At 35.3% G+C, this 21735-nt stretch overlaps 1 protein-coding gene across 37 annotated transcripts in view; it reads right to left on the reverse strand.

Annotated features, from left to right (window-relative positions):
• The window catches only part of R3HDM1 (R3H domain containing 1), a 114653-nt gene that overhangs the window by 90879 nt on the left and 2039 nt on the right, over positions 1–21735 (reverse strand). For 19 of the 37 annotated variants that reach the window (XM_035305040.3, XM_035305037.3, XM_035305038.3 and 16 more), the window contains exons 2-6: positions 20887–21097; positions 12095–12136; positions 11526–11615; positions 7242–7356; positions 6142–6220 (exon numbers count right to left, since the gene is read on the reverse strand). In XM_035305040.3, coding sequence (XP_035160931.1) covers positions 6142–6220; positions 7242–7356; positions 11526–11615; positions 12095–12136; positions 20887–21057 — 497 coding nt within the window. In that variant the 5' untranslated portion in view covers positions 21058–21097. Of the gene's footprint in view, positions 1–6141; positions 6221–7241; positions 7357–11525; positions 11616–12094; positions 12137–19725; positions 19851–20886; positions 21100–21735 lie in introns of those variants that run through there. The other 18 variants (XM_035305043.3, XM_078327914.1, XM_078327916.1 and 15 more) reach the window with 6 other exon arrangements.

Below are 21735 nucleotides of genomic sequence, written 5' to 3' on the forward strand. Positions count from 1 at the left end.
TGATACAAAGTTAAGCTTTCTCTCCCTTACTATGCAGATCTATAGATTGCAGAGGATTTTTAGATTATTATCTGGGCCACTTATTTTTTAAAAGATACCTTGCTTTTAGTAGCACTTGTTAAAAAAAAAGAGACAACTTTCCTGTGGTCTTAAGATTTGTACCTTCTGCCTTTTATCTCACACTGTAGCTTATACAAGCTTTCAAATTTTCAAATCTGGAATTAAGGTTACATACTTTGGTAATAGCCATAAGTTAAAGGTTAATAATCCTTTACAGGGGCCCTACATATGAGACTCAAACTAAGAGGTTTAGAAATTACTTTCTTAAGGCATATTGATATTTAGTAGGTGAGCCAAAACCATCCAAAAGTAGGCACGAAGTAAAACTTCTATCATATAAGCTTTAAAATGAACTGATACATGCTGTTTATTATTAAAGAATAAAAAAAGCTAATAAACAACTACTAATAGCTAAAATGAAGGGCTAAGAATCTTTCAGCTACTACTGTTCTAGTCATTATTCCAGAAGTAATTTTGGAGAAAGAGGGAACAGCTGTTATAACAGTGGCAAATTTTAAAAAGCAGAAAACAGTAATGCTTCTGTTTGACCACCTTCCATCCAATGTTTCATATGCCCTTGGTCAAATCTCTGCAACAGGTAAGAAATAAAATGACTTAAACAATATCTCCAATAAAAACGACTTTTAGAAAATATTTCAAACAGCAAACAAATACATGATGTTCCCTAGAGCAAAACAAAATACTTAAAAAATATCCATGGTCAGAATTAATCCATGGGGCTGTTTTCCTGTTAGTTACATAATATAGTTATCTGTACCATCCATATCTCTACATATAAAATTTATACAATATGGCTAAAAGCAACACAAAAATAGGTATAAAATTATGTTAGTGAGTGTAATCTTTATCAACAACACCTTCAGACTCCTAGGTTCTAATTCATTAATGACTGTATTTAATAGGATAGCCTCTGAAAATATTGTAGACACCCAGAAATTCCAGCTAACTTATTAACATGTGAAATTTAGTTTAGTTATTGCGCTAGGAACAAGATAATGAAGATTTAAGGATGTGAAAAACAATTTTTAAATAAAAGTGATCCAAAATGGAAAGGTTGACTAAATTTTCATATCACTAAAAATAAATCTGCTTAACATCTAGTAGAATTCTCCAGGCAATATTCAACCTCGAAAGCTCAGTGGGAATTTGCTGTATATTTCTAACTAATTGTGTACCAGGTATATCTGGAAATTAGCTATATGCTTCACTGAGAGAGAATACCGAGTCATTTATTCAGCAAACCTTATTTCTCACAAAATTTAACATTAGCTTCAACTTCCTAAACCCACAATGACATTAATAGTAACTTATACATTAGCCATTACATGGATTATTTACTTGTATATACATATATTTTTTTAAATTGAGATGGAATCTCGCTCTTGTTGCCCAGGCTGAGTACAATGGCGTGATCTTGGCTCACAGCAACCTCCACCTCCTGGGTTCAAGTGATTCTCCTGCCTCAGCCTCCTGAGTAGTTGGAATTACAGACATGTAATTCCATGAAGCATTACACCCGGTCAATTTTTGTATTTTTAGTAGAGACGGGGTTTCTCCACTTTGGTCAGGTTGGTCTCGAACTCTCAACCTCAGGTGATCTGCCTGCCTCGGCTTCCCAAAGTGCTGGGATTACAGGTGTAAGCCACCACGCCCGGCCTCGCGTGTATATTTGCTCAAATAAAAATGCATACACAGAAGGAATAAAAAACCTATACATGCTAAAATATGGATGAATCTTAAAAACATTATGCTAAGTGAATAAAAGTGAGTCATCTGAATGACATATTATATAATTTCATTCATATGAGATGTCCAGAACAGGGAAATATACAGAAACAGAAAATAGATTAGGGTTGGGATCATCTGTTATCAGTATTACTGTTATTACTGGAGCATAGGAATAGTTACAATGTATGGGGTTTCTTTTTGGGGCAATGACAATGTTCTAAAACTGTGGTGATAGTGCTTCTATCTGTATACCGAATATACTAAAAACCATTAAACTGTACAGCTAAAAAATGTCTATTTGTGGATAACTTAAAAATGTTTGCATCAGCTGGGCACAGTGGCCCACGCCTGTAATCCCAGCACTTTGGGAGGCTGAGGTGGGCGGGTCACCTGAGGTCAGGAGTTTGAGACCAGCCTGACCATCATGGAGACACCCCCATCTCTACTAAAAATACAAAATTAGCTGGGCGTGGTGGCACATGCCTATAATCCCAGCTTACTTGGGAGGCTGAGGCAGGAGAATTGCTTGAACCCGGGAGATGGAGGTTGCAGTGAGCCAAGATCACGCCATTGCACTCCAGACTGGGCAACAACAGCCAGGCTCTGTCTCAAAAAAAAAAAAAAAAAGTTTGCATCTACAGAGGAAAAATACACAATCAAAACATAATTTGGAATCCATAAAAATTGATATATAATCTTTGGCTCTTTGCTGTTGTCTTTCCCACAGGTTTAGAAAGAAGAAAAAAATCTGCCTGCCTAGGATCTTGTTTTACTTATACTAGCTATGAATTCCCTACATTCCCACTTATTCCTCAACTCACTGATTCTAGTTTCCACCATCCTATTCCAAATGTGAAATTACTTGTTAAAATAGCCAACAACTTCTAATTTCGGAATCTAATGAATTATTTTTGGTACTTGTGTTGGAAAATCTCTTTAATCGTGTTTTACCTCTGTTCTCACACCAACACAACAATCAACATAGAAGACTTCCGTGACCCCCAAAATGTGGAGATTTCTTTCCACCAGCAATCACACAAGCAATCCTGCAGCGGACACCAGCTGGGTGTCCTCCAATTCACTTCTGACACTATATACCTGGACAGTGTCAGATCCTACAGTTTGGGAATCAGTCCCCGAGACTGCCCAACTTCAGACACCGGTTGCAAATCTAGGCCTCTGGACCTACCAGCTTCAAGTTGGGGTTCCCATGACCCCTGCTTGAATTCAGTTAGTTTGCTGGAGTGGATCACAAAACACTTACATTTGTTGGTTTATTATAAATGATACAGATGAAGAGATGCATACAAGGTGTAGGGGAAGGGGCATGGAGCTTGCAAGCTTTTCCTGGGGCCTGCCATCCTCCAGGAACCTCCATGTATTCAGCTCTTGGAAGCTCTGTGAACCTGTCCTTTTGGGTTTTTATGAAGGCTTCATTATGTAGGCATGATTGTTAGTGGAGATCAACTTGACCTTCATCAATCTCATCATCCAGGAGGCTGGGAGCAGGGGCTGAAGCCCCAACCCTCTAATCATGCCTTTGTCCTTCCAGTGACCAGCCCTATCCTGAAGCTGTCAGCATTAGCATACAAAAAGACAGCTCTTCGGAGATTACAGGCATTTTAGTCATAAACTAAAAAACAGGGACAGAGACCAAATTTATATATTTCATAATCTCACAATACTTCTATTTTCATATCTCTGTTATTTTAATTAATTAACTAATTTGAGATGGAGCTTTGCTCTTGTTGCCCAGGCTAGAGTACAACAGCGTGACTACAGCTCACTGCAACCTCCGCCTTCCGGGTTCAAGCAATTCTCCCGCTTCAGCCTCCCAAGTAGCTAGGATTACAGGCATGCGCCACCATGTCTGGCTAGTTTTTGTAATTTTAGTAGAGATGAGGTTTCACCATGTTAGTCAGGCTGCTCTTGAACCCCTGACCTTAGCTGATCCACCTGCCTCGGCCTCCTACAGTGCTGGGATAACAGGCATGAACCCCGGGCCCCTCTGTTATTTTCTGTGAAACTGTTTCCTTTTGGTTGAGTTCCAGGACAAATGTTTTCAGGATTCCTTTGCATCTCTGTCTTTAGAGATGGGGTCCAGGCTGGAGGGCAGTGGTGAGATCACAGCTCAGTGCAGCCTCAACCTCCAGTGTTCCAGTAATCCTCCAATCTCAGCCTCCTGAGTAGCTGGGACTACAGGCATGTGCCACTGTGCCTCCGTGCCCTGTTTTTGCTATCTTTAGCAGTAGGCCATTCTGTTCCAGTCTACTGTTCCCGTTGCCTTTCCATATACAAATGATCATCAAGTCCTGCCATGGTATTTTCTAAATATCTTTCAAATGTGCCTTTTCTTCTCTATGGTCTCCTAGCCACTCTCTTTGTTTACAGTTATCTCTGCCAAAATAATCTTTCTAATTACCAAAATAATCTTTCCAAAACACAAATCTCATTACGGCATGGCCCTATTTAAAATTCTGTAACTACTCCTTAACTTAGCATGCCATACTCAGTATTTCTTGATAGATGCACTCATGGCATTTCAAGACAATTTTTTATTGTTCATTCTGTTTTATAGGTCTTTTTAGCATCCCTGGCTTCCCAATAGCATGCTGCACTCACTGGAACAATCAAAAGGTCCCCTCACATTTCCATCCTGCCGTAGGGTATTGATATTATTCTATGTTGAGGACAGGTGGATATGACCTATGTTTCATACCTCACCAGTCCCATTACCGTTACTTTCTAGAACAACTTGCCATATGCCTGTGAGAGCCAGGGGGTACAATCTTATCCTTCCTTAGATATAACACTTCCTCTCACACAGCTATGCCTTGGCAATCCTCTAGTCTCTATCCGGAATGCCCTTCCCATGCTTCTCTGTATGGACAGCTCCAATTTAAAACACTTTTTTTTTTTTTTTAATAAAGAGGCTCATCTTTTTAATTTATTATTATTATTTTTTTAAATTTATTTTTTAATGGGGTTTCACCATGATGGTCAGGCTGGTCTTGAACTCCTGACCTCAGGTGATCCACCCACCTCGGCTTCCCAAAGTGCTAGGATTGTAGGCATGAGCTACCGCGCCCGGCCAAAACACTCTTTAATTCAAGATTCAGGTTAGGCCCTACCTTTTCAGTGACACATTCTGGCCACCTTGACACATTCTCAAATTCTTTCAGAGGTTGGGGCCCTTCTTTGGCTATTAAAGCACCTGTAAACCTCTTTTACATTTGTTCTATTTTAATTATCACATCTTTTTCTAGAATAGAGACAGTGAATACTGTAGGGTCAGACTTTTATCTCATTCCTTTTCTTATCTACAGTGTTTAGCACAATGCTTGGCACATGGTTAGAGCTGTTCAACAGACTCATAAATTTATCCTTCTGTTGAGACTACTGAGGAATAAACTTGAACTGGAGGAAAAAAGTCAAGCAGAGTTGCCTATCTTCTAACTCCATACCTATAATCCTTCAGCTCCTATTACAGAGACCACTTTCCTTTTTGGTAATTCTCTTTCACGTTGATATTAAATACAAAACAGAAAGTCAAGATAGTACTAAATACAATACATCTGAATAAAAACAGATTATCTTGAAGTAAGACTATATAAGAGATAAACAACTCTCATATCTTCTATGTGACTATATGTAGTGACATTATTTTATTTTTATTTAAATGTATGTCAAATACCTACTACTATGGAAAGCTAACATTTAGAGGAAGATTTCTTCACCTTGGTATCTTTCACTCCATCAAAGTATTGGTCAGATAATTTGCGGGTAGTCATTTTTTGTAGGGAGAATGCCTCAAAGGGGTTATGAGTTGTCAAAAAAGTTAAAAATTACTCATTTAGTGATCTGACAAAATTAAAGATTTCACAATTAAAGTACTGACTCAAAGACCTCAAAAATCTTTGGGTTGATGGCTTATAAGCTCAGCAAGAAAGAAGAAAAATTTTGCATTTAAAAAGTTCAAAAACTAATTATAAGTGAATACACTAAGTTCTTATTTGGTTGAATTCTCTATGGTGAGATATTTTTCTTTTTTATCATGATTAATGGCATATACCTAACTAAATTAAGAGTCTAAATATCTTAGTGATTCTGTTTCCCAAAATTCGTACATCATGGTGACATGCAAAATGCAAAAAGATATTTATATATGTGCATATACTAGACCAACATCTTTGCCCTGAAAAACTAAAATGTTTTTGGTGTACTTCAAATATCTGCAATCTTACTCTAATACTCTAACTCAATAATGAAAACATATATAGCAAAATTATGGCACTCTAGAAGCAATGGAAACCTTATAAATTTAATTTTTACCTGGGATTGTTTTTTAATGTATTTACTAAAAATTCATGTAGATCTATGCCAGTTGAATCAGTGTATTCTTGACTGGAATCTAAAAAACAACAACACAAAAACCCAGTATAAAGTTGTTTGAAAACAAATCCCATTCCCTTTTACATATGACGTATATCTTATATAAAACAAGATGCCCCACATTGAAAAAAATGACAAAGTAGGAAAAGTTACAATGAACTCACATGACAATTTTTCTATTCTGATCTAATGTGCATGACAAGAGTTTATATAACTGCATGTCCATGCACATTCTTAAAAAAAATTAACCTCTTATATGTGTCTATTTAATTTCCTCTAGATTCTTTAAAGATCCTTTTATATACTCACCACATCCTCATATTTAAAATACCTCCATGGGTAAAAAATTTTAATGACTTACATAATTAACTATATTAGTAGCAAAATGAATACAAATGGAGGCAATAATTTGGAGGTAGACAGAAATTTTAAATGTAAAAGAATTTTAGATTTTTATCAGGTCTATTAAAAAAAGGCTTGCTTTCAAAATACTTTCAAATATTCATGCTATCTTCTCCTTAAATGTAATATCCTTATACTATTTATAGTACTGGCCAAGGTAACTGAGTTTTTAAATTTAAAAAGCATTTCTCTTGATCTGCAGTCTGCAATGTTAGATTATAGTGAAGATCCACCAAAATTAAGAAAAATAAACATTCTGTTTCCAAGAATATTCTTACTGGATTCACTTAATCATTATGGCATCAGCTCTTTGTATCATAAGGAATTAAAGAGTGATAATAACCTTAGTGGAAACAATATATACATTATAATGACTCTAGTATTTTACTATGAGTGAGGGACCAGTAAGAGTTAAGATGTTTACCTTCCTCAATGTCTGTTATGTGTTGCAAATTTTGGCTGAAATGTCTTACTGATATATAAAATTGTGTTAAACAATTTTGCCCAGATATCATCCTTCCATTCTGTATCATTTTACATAAAGATATATTACATATAATTATTCGAGAGGTAAAGGATGGAATGACTAATAGCAAAATTATTGAAAAAAAAAAAAAAAAAAAAAAAGAACTGCAAACCTCTTGATAACATTTTTCTGGGCAACTTATCACTGGCCTTTTCTTTTTCTGCTTCATCTTTTGAGGGCCTCTCTTCTTTCTCAAATGATTGTGTTAACTGGATCTGAATTTTCTCCTGTTGGAAGGCAAAGTCAGTTATTCAATGAAAATACAACATAATTCATTTAATACCACACATTTATTTTTTTTGAGTAACACAAAATTGTACAGAGGAAAAAGATTATTTTACCAAACCGGAATCTTCATATTCAAAATCAACTTAAAAACACCACTTTTATCAAACACTTTACATAAAATGTTAAAACTTAGTGTTCTGAGTTGAATATACCATTAAAACATATTCTCAAGATTATTTTAGAGAAACTAATTGTTTCTTATTATAGTTTAAGTGCATCAACTTGTAAAAATCCCTGGAGGATGAGAACTCAGGTCTTCTTAACCTACTTTTGCAATAAAGATGCCAAGCAAAAGCATAATTATCATCAAGCATGACAATACAAATGTACAAGAGTCAAGGCAATGATTAATATAAATTAGGTTTCTGAGTAGCCTTTATAATCACACACTCCTTCATTCTCCTACCATATAAAAATGTAAGTACAAAAATTTCTGAAATAAACGGCACACACTTTATTTCCTTTTTGAGATTCATATATCACTGTTAATCCTTCAATCACCACAAAATTGTTTAGAAAGATTTCAAACAAGACTGTATCCTTACAGATATGTAATGTTTAACTGCAAAGTAACCACATTCTATAAGGTTGAAATGGAGAACTAATTCACATTTTATTTTTTTTCTTTCTTTTTTTTCCCACATTTTATTTTAAAAGCAATGTCATTACATGCAATTCCAGAACCCAAAGGGATTACTAGAAATTAATCCACACAGACAGAAAAGGTAAAAATCATGTATCTCTGTTTACTTAGGTAAAGTTACAAAAAAAGCTATAACAAATTCTACATCAGTTTTACTAAAGAAAAGGTGTAGCCTATTTTTAGACTAAATTATACTGTTGTTCTATAGTCATGAAAACCATCAATCAATCAGACACATAGATTTTTTTAACCTCAATAGGACTACTACTTTCTATTTTCATCTCTTATTTCATCATACCAGTTCAAATTTGTGTTCATAATATAGGGCAAATGATACACAATGGCAGTTTTCACTAAGATGACAAACATTTGCTTTATGTACTCTTTCTGTCTTGTTTACCAAAGACACTGGCAAATTCCTTAGTCATTAATCAGTAAGTAATTTTTCTTATTGTGATTCATTTTCCAACCTATTTTCTTTACTCTTTTCTTAACTGTAAAACAGGTATCTAGAAATGAATCCCAGAACTATTTTTCAGAAGTATAATATTTAGTTTTCCTGACTTGTATGTTCTATTCTGGTTACCCAAGAGGAACCCAATGAAATCCAGGCTGGGAGAAGAGATTTCACACTACCTCCTCTTCGATCTTCACTAAAAGGCACTTTCAGTGAGTAGCAGATTTCATTTCTAAGCTCTCCTTAAAAAGCCGTATATTTTAATTATAGGTATTAAACTATTTTATCAAAATGAATTATATTTTTTAAATCTTGTAGTCTTAAGGTACTGAGGTCTTGTCTTCGGTTGGCCTAGTTTTCAGTAGTGCATAAACAAGATATATTTTAAATGCTAAAGTCCTTATATACAAAGTCTTCTGACTATAAATAACTGGAATAATAGCTACCTCTCCATAGGAAGCTGCAATTCCTTTACTATTCACTCTGTCATTGACATCTGTTATTGAGGTCACTTCCCACTCACAAGCTCTCATTAGATACAAGTGACATCTCTCTCTTAATTGCCTCTCCACTTTTTGAATAATGAGTTTTATTCCAGATTAATTCCTCAAAAATCACATGCTGAATCAAGCAAATTAGTTGGAAAGGGTGTCTCCATCAAGGATTAGATACTCGCACATTTCATGAGAAATAATTTATTTTCCAATTTCCACTCAGGTGCAATTTAATTATCTCAAGGCTTCGAAAAAGACTTCCTACTAAAGGAAGTATCTTTTATTCAGAGGATTTTTATTCATAGACTATTATCCAAAAAAGAAAAAGTTTACTGTATCTAAGAGACACTGAGGAAGAACATATGAAGGGAAATAACTGAGTTGTGACATAGCTCCTTTATTTATTATCCATATGCCATAACTCATCTTTCTGAATTGTCAACACAAAAAATTATCTATAATCAATAAGGTATGTATCAATATACAACATATATTCCTGTTATTTCTTCCTCATATAAATTTTAACTAGCCAAATTTACTACCATAACAGTTTCTCCCTCAACATTTTTCAAATAGGTAAAATGCACTCGAAAAAACAAAGGTGATGGTACAGCTTTTTTTTTTTTTTTCAAAAAGTATACAGTGTCTTTGGCAGTGTATACTTTTAAAAAAAATCTGGCATTCATTAACAGACTTATGAATGCCTGATCCTTCTTTCCTCAATCTCTTTTACTGTTATGAGGCTAAGATGATATAACATCTGTTTTTTGGTCAACAAAACAAATAAATGGATTTTCGAAAACATTACAGTGCCTATTACTCCATCCCAAACAGGTGTATTCTTTAACTTGTGCAAAAGAACTTTTTTTTCTTTTTTGAGACAGTTTCGCTCTTGTCACACAGACTGGAGTGGAATGGCACAATTTCGGCTCACTGCCACCTCCACCTCCCAGGTTCAAGAGGTTCTCCTGCCTCAGGCTCCTGAGTAGCCGGGCATGCACCACCATACAAACTAATTTTCGTATTTTTAGTAGAGACAGGATTTCACTATGTTGGCCAAACTGGTCTCAAACTCCTGACCTCAGGAGATCTACCTGCCTTGGCATCCCAAAGTGCTGGGATTACACCTGTGAGCCACTGCGCCCGGCCAAAAGAACTTTTTAAAAGTGCTGTTTCAAAAAACAATTTTACTGATTTTTTTTCAGATTGTATTATAGTGCTTCAGCCTTTTCACAACCATGTAAAACCCAAAGGTTAGGATTTGAAAATGTTCTCCATGCAAGGATTTGGTAAATACTTTGATCGTATTTCTGTTTTTTGCTAGAAAGTCTATTTTATCAAACAAATGCATACAGCTATCTCCCATGTAGCTACATTAAAAAAAATCACAAATTAATTTTCAGCCCTATGTTTCTGACGCAAAGAAATGTCAAAGCAAATAGATTTTTAAGTACATTTCATTGACAACAATCTATTTTAAAACATTTTCCTTGCATTTTTGAAGCAATAAAAATGTAGTGCTTTTTAAAAATGGTATAATTCTAAATATGTGACAACTATCCTCAATATCTATAATAGGCTTTTGAGGGCATCATGTAAATCAAGGGAAAGTATAAAAGTTTTAGTTTGAATCATCAAATGTATAATGATATTTGCTTTCTAAAAAAGATATACATGTCATGGATCAGTCATAGCTTCTTAAATAACCACAGTATTCCCTCAATTCCTTGGAAACTGTTTGTTGGGATACAGAAGCATTTTAAGTTGTTCAAACTATTCTTAAGTAGAACAAGCCACTAGGCAAAGTTATCCCATGATAAACATTGGTAAAGTGTCCAAAAATATTTACGCAAAAATATACAGATGAAACATGAGACAGAGATCAACCCATAGCTGAGATTAACAGAAAAGTAGTCACAGCATTAAAAAGAATGTAAGAGGCAAAGTAAATGGTTTGCCTAAAGTTCATTGTTCTAAATTTTACAAGAATAGACATGCGAGAAATTAGAAGTACTAGGTAACTATTGAAGAGCCAAAGTAATATGAAAATTGGCTTCACCATGCATTCAAGTTACATTAAATAACCTATCAAGAAGAAGTCTTGGGCAGTCTCTTTGCATACAAGCATTAAGTATTTGAAAAATTTCTAAAAGGTAAAACTAAAATGGCAAATTTCATCACAATTGTATTTCACTGGATGTGCTACCTTAATATTTTTTAACTTTACAAAAATAATTTATAACTCTCTTAAAGCCACATTCCTAATTAACTACATGATTCCTAAGTTTTTGCAGAAGAGAAATCATTGCTCAAAGCCTTAGATTGAAGCAAAGAGTTTTGCTAACTTTTCATCTGTATTTTGGGTGCCAAGTATTATTAAATCAGTTTCATTTAGTAAAAATAAAACAAACATAACAAACACAAACTTAATTTAATCATATATAAAAAAAATTTCTCCAGTTCCACCATGTCTTGGAATAACATTTGTTTTGCTTTGTTTTTTTTTTTTTTTACCTGGTTCTCCTGTGATATCTCTGCTGCAGGGGGTGGTGGTGATTCTTCACATACTGCAAGGCTCCGAACTAGCTTTAACTTTGAGCTTGACTAAAGAGAAGTATTTATAATTAACACTACATTTCAGAAATCTAGGGCATATCCAAAAGCCCCCTAGAAAGAGTTTCTAAGTTTCTTTATAAATAGTTTCTGCCATGTATAACAGTAGATGAAATGTGCAAGTTAAATATATCATTAATCACTACTAAAGGCCTTTGTTAAGAAGGAAAACAAACTATTGCAGTTTTGAAAATTACAGCAATAGAAAGAATGAGAATAATTCCAACTTCATATCCCAAAGAATGGTGAGAAAGCGATTTTCTCTACAGCTAAAGAACCATCAAGATAAAAAAAGCAATGCACAAAAGCGACTAGGCAAGACAAAAACCCCAAATAAAACAAAGTAAGCTTTCTGCCCCCCCCAAAAATATGAAAGAACTAAACTGAATGTAGTGCTATATGAAAACAAGGATTCATCAAGCATGAAGGAAAGCCCTTGGCATGCCAGCACACCAAAATATTTACTATACCTTAGACCTTTTTCCTGTCTGTCCAAATGACTGCAATGGCCGCTGAATATACAAGAAAGATTTGTATTAAATTTCACACTGAAACAGAAAATTTGCTTCTTAATTCATACTCCTAAACCACAGAAAAACTAACTGCACATAAAGTATGAAAAATGAGGAAATCAAAGTTGGTTTCAGTGAAAGAGTACTGATTCCTCCCAGAAGCACACTTGTAGAAGATTATTTAAAATCCTGGTAGGTTGGCATTTTTGTTTATTTTTTTCTTTCTTAGGCATTTTTCTTTAAATCAGCAAATGGCCAGAATTTTTTTGTTAATTGTGTACAATGAAATTTATATGGTGACTTCTTAGTAATGAAATAAAATATACTCCTTTATTATTTTACAACATATTATGGTTTAGCCAAGGTTAAGGAAAAACAACACACAAAAACAGCAGTTTAAGGTAGATAAACTCGGAAAATTTTTCAACTTAATGAGAATGTTTCAAATGCAGTGAGTCAGTCCAACTACAAATCTACTGAGCTATTTCAACACTGTATGAAGTATACCATCAGTTTATTAGTGACAGAAACCTATTCATTAGGTCTGAGGTGAAGCAATGAAGCAGAAATGAAGAAAAAAGGGCAAATTTCCAATATGAAGGTCCAGCATGACTGACAGACGGACCATCAGTTGCAAGACTGGGGAAGCTGGTAAGGCAAACTAACTCAAGTATGTGATATAAGCTTTGGTTTGGGAAACCAGCTGAAGCACCTGTCAACCAGAGCCAGATAGGTTTTAAACATTCTTTCCTTCTACTTCCTTCCAATTTTCCTCTTCAAACCCAACCCCAAATAGTATAGGGCCCAGGTATCTATCATTTTTATTTCTTAACACCAGGGACCCAGTCTGATACCAAACATAAAACAGATATAAAATCCTTAATATCCAGACTAGTATGCTTTACATTAAAAAAAAAAAGGCCATCATTTTACTTCAAAACGGCCTTCTTTGTCGAGTCAGCAGAAATAAGAGGCTACAGTACCAGTATGTCCTGCCCTCATTTTGAGCCAAAAGTTCTTCAAAATGAAAAAGCACTGTATTCTCGGGATTTTAATCCTGGACTACACAAGCTACAGAATAATAACAAAAGGAACATAGAAAAAATAAAAGAAAGTGACTTTCTGTTTCTTATACAGAAGATAATAGTATGTGTATGCACAAATGCATATGGCAGTGCTGCCTAAGAGGGCTTCCGCATGTTGGTATTGTCTTCTGTTTCTACCTACTTTCTAATTTGCTCAAGAGGATTTCTAATTGCCTGTAACTCAAATCTAACAACAGAAGTAAAATAAGTTGTGCTACCATCTAGTCTAGGTGGTAGATGCCACCATCTAGGGCCTACAGGAAAAAAAAGGAAAAGAAAAGCAACAGTGAATACTATGAAAATGCACATAACTAAATGAGTTCTGAGGAAGCAGAAGGGAAAAGAGTTTCTGAGTTACTCCCAGTCTTCTGCTTTAATTTCTTGTAATTTTAAGTATCACTGGTATAAAATCTTCTATTAAAAAATCTCTAAAATGAAAGGGGTCATTAACTGGCAATGTAAATGCTGTATTCATATGCAGAAGAGCTGGACTTAAATTTTTGAATTTGCTTCTTATTAGTGGGTAACCATGGTTAAATTACTTCAGTTTACTTTAATCTGTCTAAAAGTTTTCATACTATTTGCACTAATTCACGGGGTTCTTGAAAGGATTCAATGAAAGTGTAGATTTAAAAAAAGGACTTTGAAAACTCTAAAATGTATATAAATGTAACCAATTATTAAAGATTAGGAATTGACCATGTCAGAAAACCAATGTGCTTCCTCTACTTACCCGCAATAAGATTAAGATAAATTACTTAATCTAACAAATGCTAATTTAAAAAAGTGTATAAAATGGGAATGCCCTCTATTGTCCCTATCATCATGCTTGAGAATATTCATAGACTTAAACATGTATTAACTATCTCAGTTTTAATCTACAAGGAGACTTTGATGAAGATGAGGAAAAGTTAAAGTTACAGAGAAGTAAAATTATCTTAATTTGACTTCATTTAACAAACATGTTTTAGGTTCCTGTTCTATACCAGATACTGTGCTAGGCACTAGGGCTATGAAGATGAGTAAGACACAGTTCCTGGTCTTAAAGACCTCACAGTCCAGAATCAGTTACTAGTCAAACGGAACCCTAGATCTTAAGAATCTTAGTCCAGTGCATTTAATATCTATTAAGAAAACTTTACTGTGGATTAAATTCTACTTGAGGTAGGCAGAATTCTAAAGATGGATCCCAAGATTCCCATTCGCTGGTTATTCAATCAAACATAAATCTAGGTACTGCAGAGAAAGGATTTTGCTTTTTTTGAGACTCAGTCTCACTCTGTTGCTCAGGCTGGAGTGCAATGGTATGATCTTGGCTCACTGCAACCTCCGCCTCCCAAGTTCAAGTGAGAACTTGCCTCAGCCTCCAGAGTAGCTGCGATTACAGGCACTCAAGCACGGCTAATTTTCATATTTTTAGTAGAGACAGGGTTTCACTATATTGGCCAGGCTGGTCTCAAATTCCTGACCTTAAGTGAGCAGCCCCCTTGGCCTCGCCTCCCAAAGTGTTGGAATTACACATGTGAACTACTGTGCCCTGGTGGATTTTGCATTTGTTAACTAAGCTCCAAGCTAGCTGATCTTAAGATACTCAATACACCGTGAAGAGCTTACAAATTTTTGGTACTTTTCTAGGTAACAGTAAAGATTAATGGGAATTATAAGGCAGACAAAATGTTCCATGTCTAGTTAAGATTAGGGGAGTAAAAATAATGGATGCCAGGATGCTAATTTCTACTGGAATAAAAGATACGAAGTTCTCTGAGGCAGGAGAGCTATTTTAAAAATCAATAAACCAATAAACCAAACACAATCAGTTTATTTTTAACATTTAACCTTTTGAGCCAAAAAGCACAGAGTTACATATTCAAAGGCCTGACTCTTAGACTCTAATGAAAAGTCCATGGAGAAAGTCACAAACCATCTGGTTTAGTGTTATTCCATATAATAAATGAAGATCAAGGATCATCCCACCCTACTAGCGATGAACATGATAATTATCCAAAGAAGTACAAACAGTAAGTATGAAAAAGCATTTCTACAAGATGTAACAAACATCTTTACACATCCCAAGAAAGCACCATGAAAAGTAAATGGGCTTATAAGTGCTACCATATGTATATATGATCCAAGTTCAGTAGAAAGAGTACCAAATCCTAGAATTATAAAAATAAAGCATACTATGGAAAATGTATCGTAAGTTTTAAAAAGTTGAACTCATTCATTATGAATAAAAAACAATAAAAATACAGCATACAGTTACAGAATTTAACTGAAATAAACAAAACCAATGTACTGAAAATGTAGGAAGTTTATGGTACGTTTTACTCTTTATTACTAAAGAAAAATCTATCTTGCAAGACTAAAGGGACAAATTTGAGAAGCCATATAATTGTGCTATTGTTAATAAATGGTAACAATTATGATAATGATTATAACACTGTTAATACCACCTACCATTTGTCAGGCTTTAAGAACTAGGTACAATACAGATATCTTTTTTTTTCTGAGACAGTCTCACTCTATCACCCAGGGTGGAGTGCAGTGGTGCAATCACAGCTCACTGCAGTCTTGACCTTCTGGGCTCAGATGATCCTTCCACCTCAGCCTCTTGAGTAGCCACCATGCCTAATGTTTTGTAGAGATGAGATTTGCCGTGTTGCCCCAGCTGGTCTCACACTCCTGGATTCAAGCACTCTGCTTGCCTCGGCCTCCCAAAGTGCTGGGATTATAGGCATGAACCAATGTGCCTCGCTATACTTTTTATTTATTATTATTATTTTTTAAGGAACACGTCTTACTCTGTTACCCAGGCTGGAGTGCACTGGTGCAATCCTAACTCACTGCAGCCTCAAATTCCTGGGCTTAAGTCATACCGCCGCCTCAGCCTCCCAAGCAACTAGGACTACAGTCACGTACTGTGACGCCTGGCTAATTTTTTGTTTTTATTTTTTGTAGAGAAAAAATCTTCCTGTGTTGTCCAGGCTGGTCTAAATATCCTGGGCTCAAGCAACCCTCCTGCCTCAGCCTCCCAAAGCACTGGCATGAGCTACCATGCTTGGCCACACACATCCTTTTAATCTTTCATTGACAAGCAGGAAAACAGCTAAGGTTATTATTTGAATTATTTTATATAAAGATAATTTTATTCAGTCCTTTAAAAAAACACTTCATTTCTTTTTGTTTGTTTTTTAACACTTCATTTCTTAACAGATTAATGAAATAAGTTAATTATTTCATCAATACTTTCCTAGCAAATTAGGGAATTTGTTATTTACTGCCCTCATTGTGGAAGAAGTGTGTGGCCTTGTGTTCTGAGCTTTTCTAACAGCCTTATTAGATTCACTGCTTTCTTGCCCCTTATCTTGCTCAAACCCTTTTTAAAGAAATGCATTGGAATTAACTTGAGGGATACAAGACGTAAGAGTCTCATCTTAATTATCAAAGGGCTTATTACTGAAACAGAATATATAAAATATGTATTTTAGCTAACTCTCAGTGTGGAAAATTCACTCATATATGTCAGAGCTATTCATTGACTCCGGCACACAAGGCCTTGTTTACCAATATGACCTGGATTGGCTATCCTATTGTTAATAATAATGGAGAGGGAGAGGCATTGTTTGAACTGTTCCCAAATATGTTTTGAGTTGTGTGTATATACACATGTATATAGATGAACACCCCTGGACAAACCATTTGTTAAGTACAAAGATACAACTGTAAAAAAATGGGAAAGTTGAGTTTGAACCTTTAATAAGCAGAGCACAGGGTTCTTAATTTTATATTTCAAATAAATGACTGCAAAAATCAATAAAAAATATAATTTATCCTAAATTGATTATTAAAAAGAATTTTTTTTTTTGACAGGGTCTCACTCTGTCACCAAGGCTGGAGTAGAATAACACAATTTCAGCTCACTGCAACCTCGATCTCCCAGGCTCCAAGCAATCCTCCCACCTTAGTCTTCTGAGCAGCTAGGACTATAGGTGCATGCCATCACGCCCAACTAATATATATATATATTTTTTTTTTGTAGAGACGGGGTTTTGCCATGTTGCCCAGGCTGGTCTCAAATTCCTGAGATCCGCCTGCCTCAGCCTTCCCCAAAGCGCTGGGATTACAGTCATGTGCCACTGCACCAGGCCGATTTGCTCTAAATTTAATCTGAAAAACCTATCTGTGAAGAAAATCAAACAATGGAGACCACATCAGTAAATTATACATAGGAAATCAAAGTAAACATTTCTCATCATCCACTTATCCCATGTTAAAGATTAGTGATACTTGTAGTCTAACAAAATATATTTTTCTGGATTTAGAAACCTGGCACCCACCACCCCAACCTTCTAAATGTTTCATAAAAATGTAAAGTCCAAAATGTACCTCCACATTCTCAATAGAAACAGTGTGTGGCAGTAGAAAAATTGCTGACCAAAAACCTGTCAGGTAATTAAGACCATAATCAATAATTCAGAACAACTCCAAGACAATTACGTGGGAAAGTTAACTTCCTGACATTAATGCACACAAATTTCTTGAATTAGCTCTGAAGTATTAAGAAATTCTTACGAAAGTAATCCTAAAACTTCTATAAAAGATTACAGTCCAAAATAAAAAACATATACATTTTAAAAGTAGAAAGAGAAAACTAGTAAAACCAGAAAGAAAACACAAGTAGAATTATTTGTAAATTAAATGGTCAAAGAGCTCTTTGACATAATCTCTGCTTGGAATCACCTGAGACGACATATCATGTCTGCTGGCCTCTCTCTAGTTTGATGAAATTATTTTTTATGCAAATACTATCCTTAACAGAAAATCATAAGGTTTCTTCATAGTACAAAAGAGGCTATAATATCCCTTAACTGAAAATGACTTTACTCAAAATGTATACATTAGATGTTCAGTTTTTTATATAAATGAATGAAATGAATGCTTCTTTTGGAAGGGAAACATTTCTGTTTCCTTTAATCACTCTATATATTACTATGCTAAAGCAAGATAACAGACATAAGTTATAATATTCATGGTAGCTGATTTTCAGAATGAGAGCAAAGTAGAGAGTATCTTACTACTCTATTAGAATAAAGTAACAGTTTATTAAAAAATCTCAATAGAAACCCTATATTATTTGCTACATACATCCAAACTTATGAGTGAAAATAGCAATTGCCATTCAAGATGACAATCTTTAGGTAGTATCTTAGAGGAAAGATGAGATATCTGGTACTATGTTAGAATAGTTAACCCCACATAAAGTTAAAAGTAACTCCATATTAACCAGACTTTTTAAAACAAAACACTGATTTCCTGTTGATGCTTAAACCACTTGACTTTGTTTTACAATATTTTAAATGAAAACACAGAACAGACCTATTTTCCAGTTTTATCTCCTTTAAATTCCCAATTTCCATTAATTAAATCTGTTCTGTAAGAGGTATTTCAACTGGACCTCCCTTGCCAGCCACCTTGGATGAAAGCATCTTGGACCTCAAAAGCTCAAAGCAGAGTCAATATTCATACATGTACTAAATTATTAATGAATAAATAAATAAAATGAATATGGCATTCACTGGATTAACATAAAATGAGATCTCACATTCTATTTTTTCCTCTTTCCAAATCGTTACAGTCACTATGCTATAGGAAACAAGAGGTCAAGACCACACCCATGTTTGTTTACTATGGTATTTCCTTAGTATGGTAAAGAATAGACTTTCAATAAATGATGTGGAGAATGTGGAAAATTTTCTTATACAACAAATAACTGAGCCATGATGTGAAAGTGGTCATCAGAACGTTCTTGTGGCTTACTGCCAAAGGCAACACAACAGACATGGTAGGAAATGCAATAATCCAAGTTAATGACTTGTTGATAAGCATGATCTAGGAGAAGAAACATTTAATGTAGAGAAGAGGCTAAAATGAAGTATTTTATTATTTCAATCACAAATGCAATAGAACTTTAGCAGATTTTCCTTGATGCAATCAGGACACTGGCATGCTGCCAATCACTGAGTGTACTGATTACAGGCATGGCAATTTTTTGTTGTTTGAAAAAGTGCTATTACTTTTTTAAATGACTGGGAAAAAGTATGTTATTCCTCCCAATTTCTTAGATAATTAGCACTTGACTATAATCAGTGGGGCCTAAATGCTTTTTTATAGCTGGAGGAATTGCTATTATTGTCTAACATGGTGTCTGGTACATAATAGGGAAAAAAGAAAGTTTTTGACTGAACAAAAGAATGAGATAACGTTTAAAAACAGGTTTCTTTAAAAAAGTGAAGCTAAAAGGAATTAAAAAAAAAAGCAAAGCTGTAATTTTTGGCTTACAGACTTCAAAGTCTTTAGGATATAGAAATAATGATAGAATATTTTCTGGAACTTCTGGGCCTACATCAAAAACAAAAAACCTTGCAGCTTTGCTTGGCTTTCTTGGAACATTCTCTCTGGGACCCCTGAGCTGTCACATAAGAAGTCTGACTACTTTGGACCCACCTTGTTGGAGAAGCCATAAATAGGTACTTCTGAGTCCCACCTGAGCCCAGCACTCCAGCCATTCCTACCTAGGTGCCAGAGAGGTGATAGAAGCAGTCCAGGATGCTCTAGATCAGTCCACTGGCCTGTTAAATGTCAACAAAGGACCTCTTTGGATACCTTATAAATTAGAAAATCCTCTCAGCCCAAGTCCTGCTTCATTTCCTGACTCATAAATGAGATAGTAAAAAGAAAAAAAATTGCGGGCTGGGTGTACCTGTAATCCTAGCACTTTGGGAGGCTGAGGTGTGGATTGCCAGAGCTCAGGAGATCGAGACCAGCCTGGGCAACATGGTGAAACCCTAACTCTACGAAAATAGAAAAAATTAGCCAGGTGTGGTGGTGTGCACCTGTAGTCCTCGCTGCTTGGGAGGGCGAGGTGGGAGAATCACTTGAACCCAGGAGAGGGAGGTTGCAGTGAGCCAAGATCTCGCCACTGTACTCCAGCCTGGGTGACAGAGCAAGACTCCATCTCAAAATGAAAAGGTTTAAAATTGTTAGTCCTTCATTTTGAGAAAATAGATAACTAGAAAAGCTTACCAAATAAATGAATACTACTAGAAATACTATTACTTGGGACCATTTTTACCTATCTCGAATCTGTGAATCTACTCAATTTCCGTTTATTCCTGGAATCAGAAGTCTTCTCAGTGGCTAGTTCTAAGTCATTATATATGTACAGAATCAAAAGCATTATCTTTCCCCCCCACAAATCCTTTTTATCAGTCAGGTTGAGTGACTGAGGAACACCCTGAAGGCTGTTTTTGCTAATAGATTGTCTGCAGTTTTATTCTATTTCTCTTTCCTCTAAGAGATCTTAAGTTTAAAATTTTAAACTTTCACAGCACTGATAATTAGGAAAACAGTGGAATGAGAAAGTATAAAGTCAACAAAAATGCACTAGTCACATACAAATAAAAAGAATTATATTACATGATACAAGCAAATGAGAGTTAAGACTCACAGCAAGCTAATCCACATGGGTCCAAAACCAGCTGGTAAGCATGTCACCAAGGATCAACTTACCCTTTTAGAATTTTGAGAAGTGAGTTTTGTATGAAAATAAACATAAATATATGCTGAATATTTAGTATTAGTAGCCAGAGAAAAAATTCTGTTTACCTGCAAATCAATATTGTTCTCAATACAATGTTCATTCTTCTCTACCAAAATCTTCCCATAGTTTTCTGCTTTGATAAGATTTTCAACTCTGGTTGTATCTTTTACTTCTGCCTCCAAATCCTTCATTGTAGCAGTTTCATCTTTTACAGTAACAGTATCAGACATCCTCATTAGCAAAGGTTATTTTCGAATTCTACAGGGAGCTTGAAGCCTTAAGAAAAAAAATTTAATCCAGTTTGAAACATTTTTACATTCAGTTACTGCACAATACTGACTATCTACTATGTTCCAGAAATAATGTTGAAAAATATAGATAGGAGCAAAATTCCTGCCTTCAAGGAGTATATAATTTTGTGGTATATACATCCACATTAAAAAAAAAAATCACAATACAGTGAGAAAAGAGCTATAAAAAGGATGTGAGCCAGGCACAGTGGTAGCCACCTGTAGTCCCAGCTCCCTGGGTGTCAAACAGGATAATTACTTGAGTACAGAAGGTTGAGCCCAACCTGGGCAACAACAGTGAGTCCCTATTGCTAATACATAAATAAATACATTTAAAGAGAAAGATGATCAGGTGACGTGGCTCATGCCTGTAATCCCAGCACTTGGGAGGCCAAGGAGGGTGGATCACAAGGTCAAGAGACTGGGACCATCCTGGACAAAATGGTGAAACCTCGTCTCTACTAAAAACACAAAAATTAGCTGGGCATGGTGGTGGGTGCCTGTAGACCCAGCTCTGTGGGAGGCTGAGGCAAGATAATCACTTGCACACGGGAGGCAGAGGTTGTAGTGAGCTGAGATCATGCCACTGAACTCCAGCCTGGCGACAGAGCGAGACTCTGTCTC

The sequence above is a fragment of the Callithrix jacchus genome, chromosome 6, assembly GCF_049354715.1.
Source record: "Callithrix jacchus isolate 240 chromosome 6, calJac240_pri, whole genome shotgun sequence".
Taxonomy (NCBI): Eukaryota; Metazoa; Chordata; class Mammalia; order Primates; family Cebidae; genus Callithrix; species Callithrix jacchus.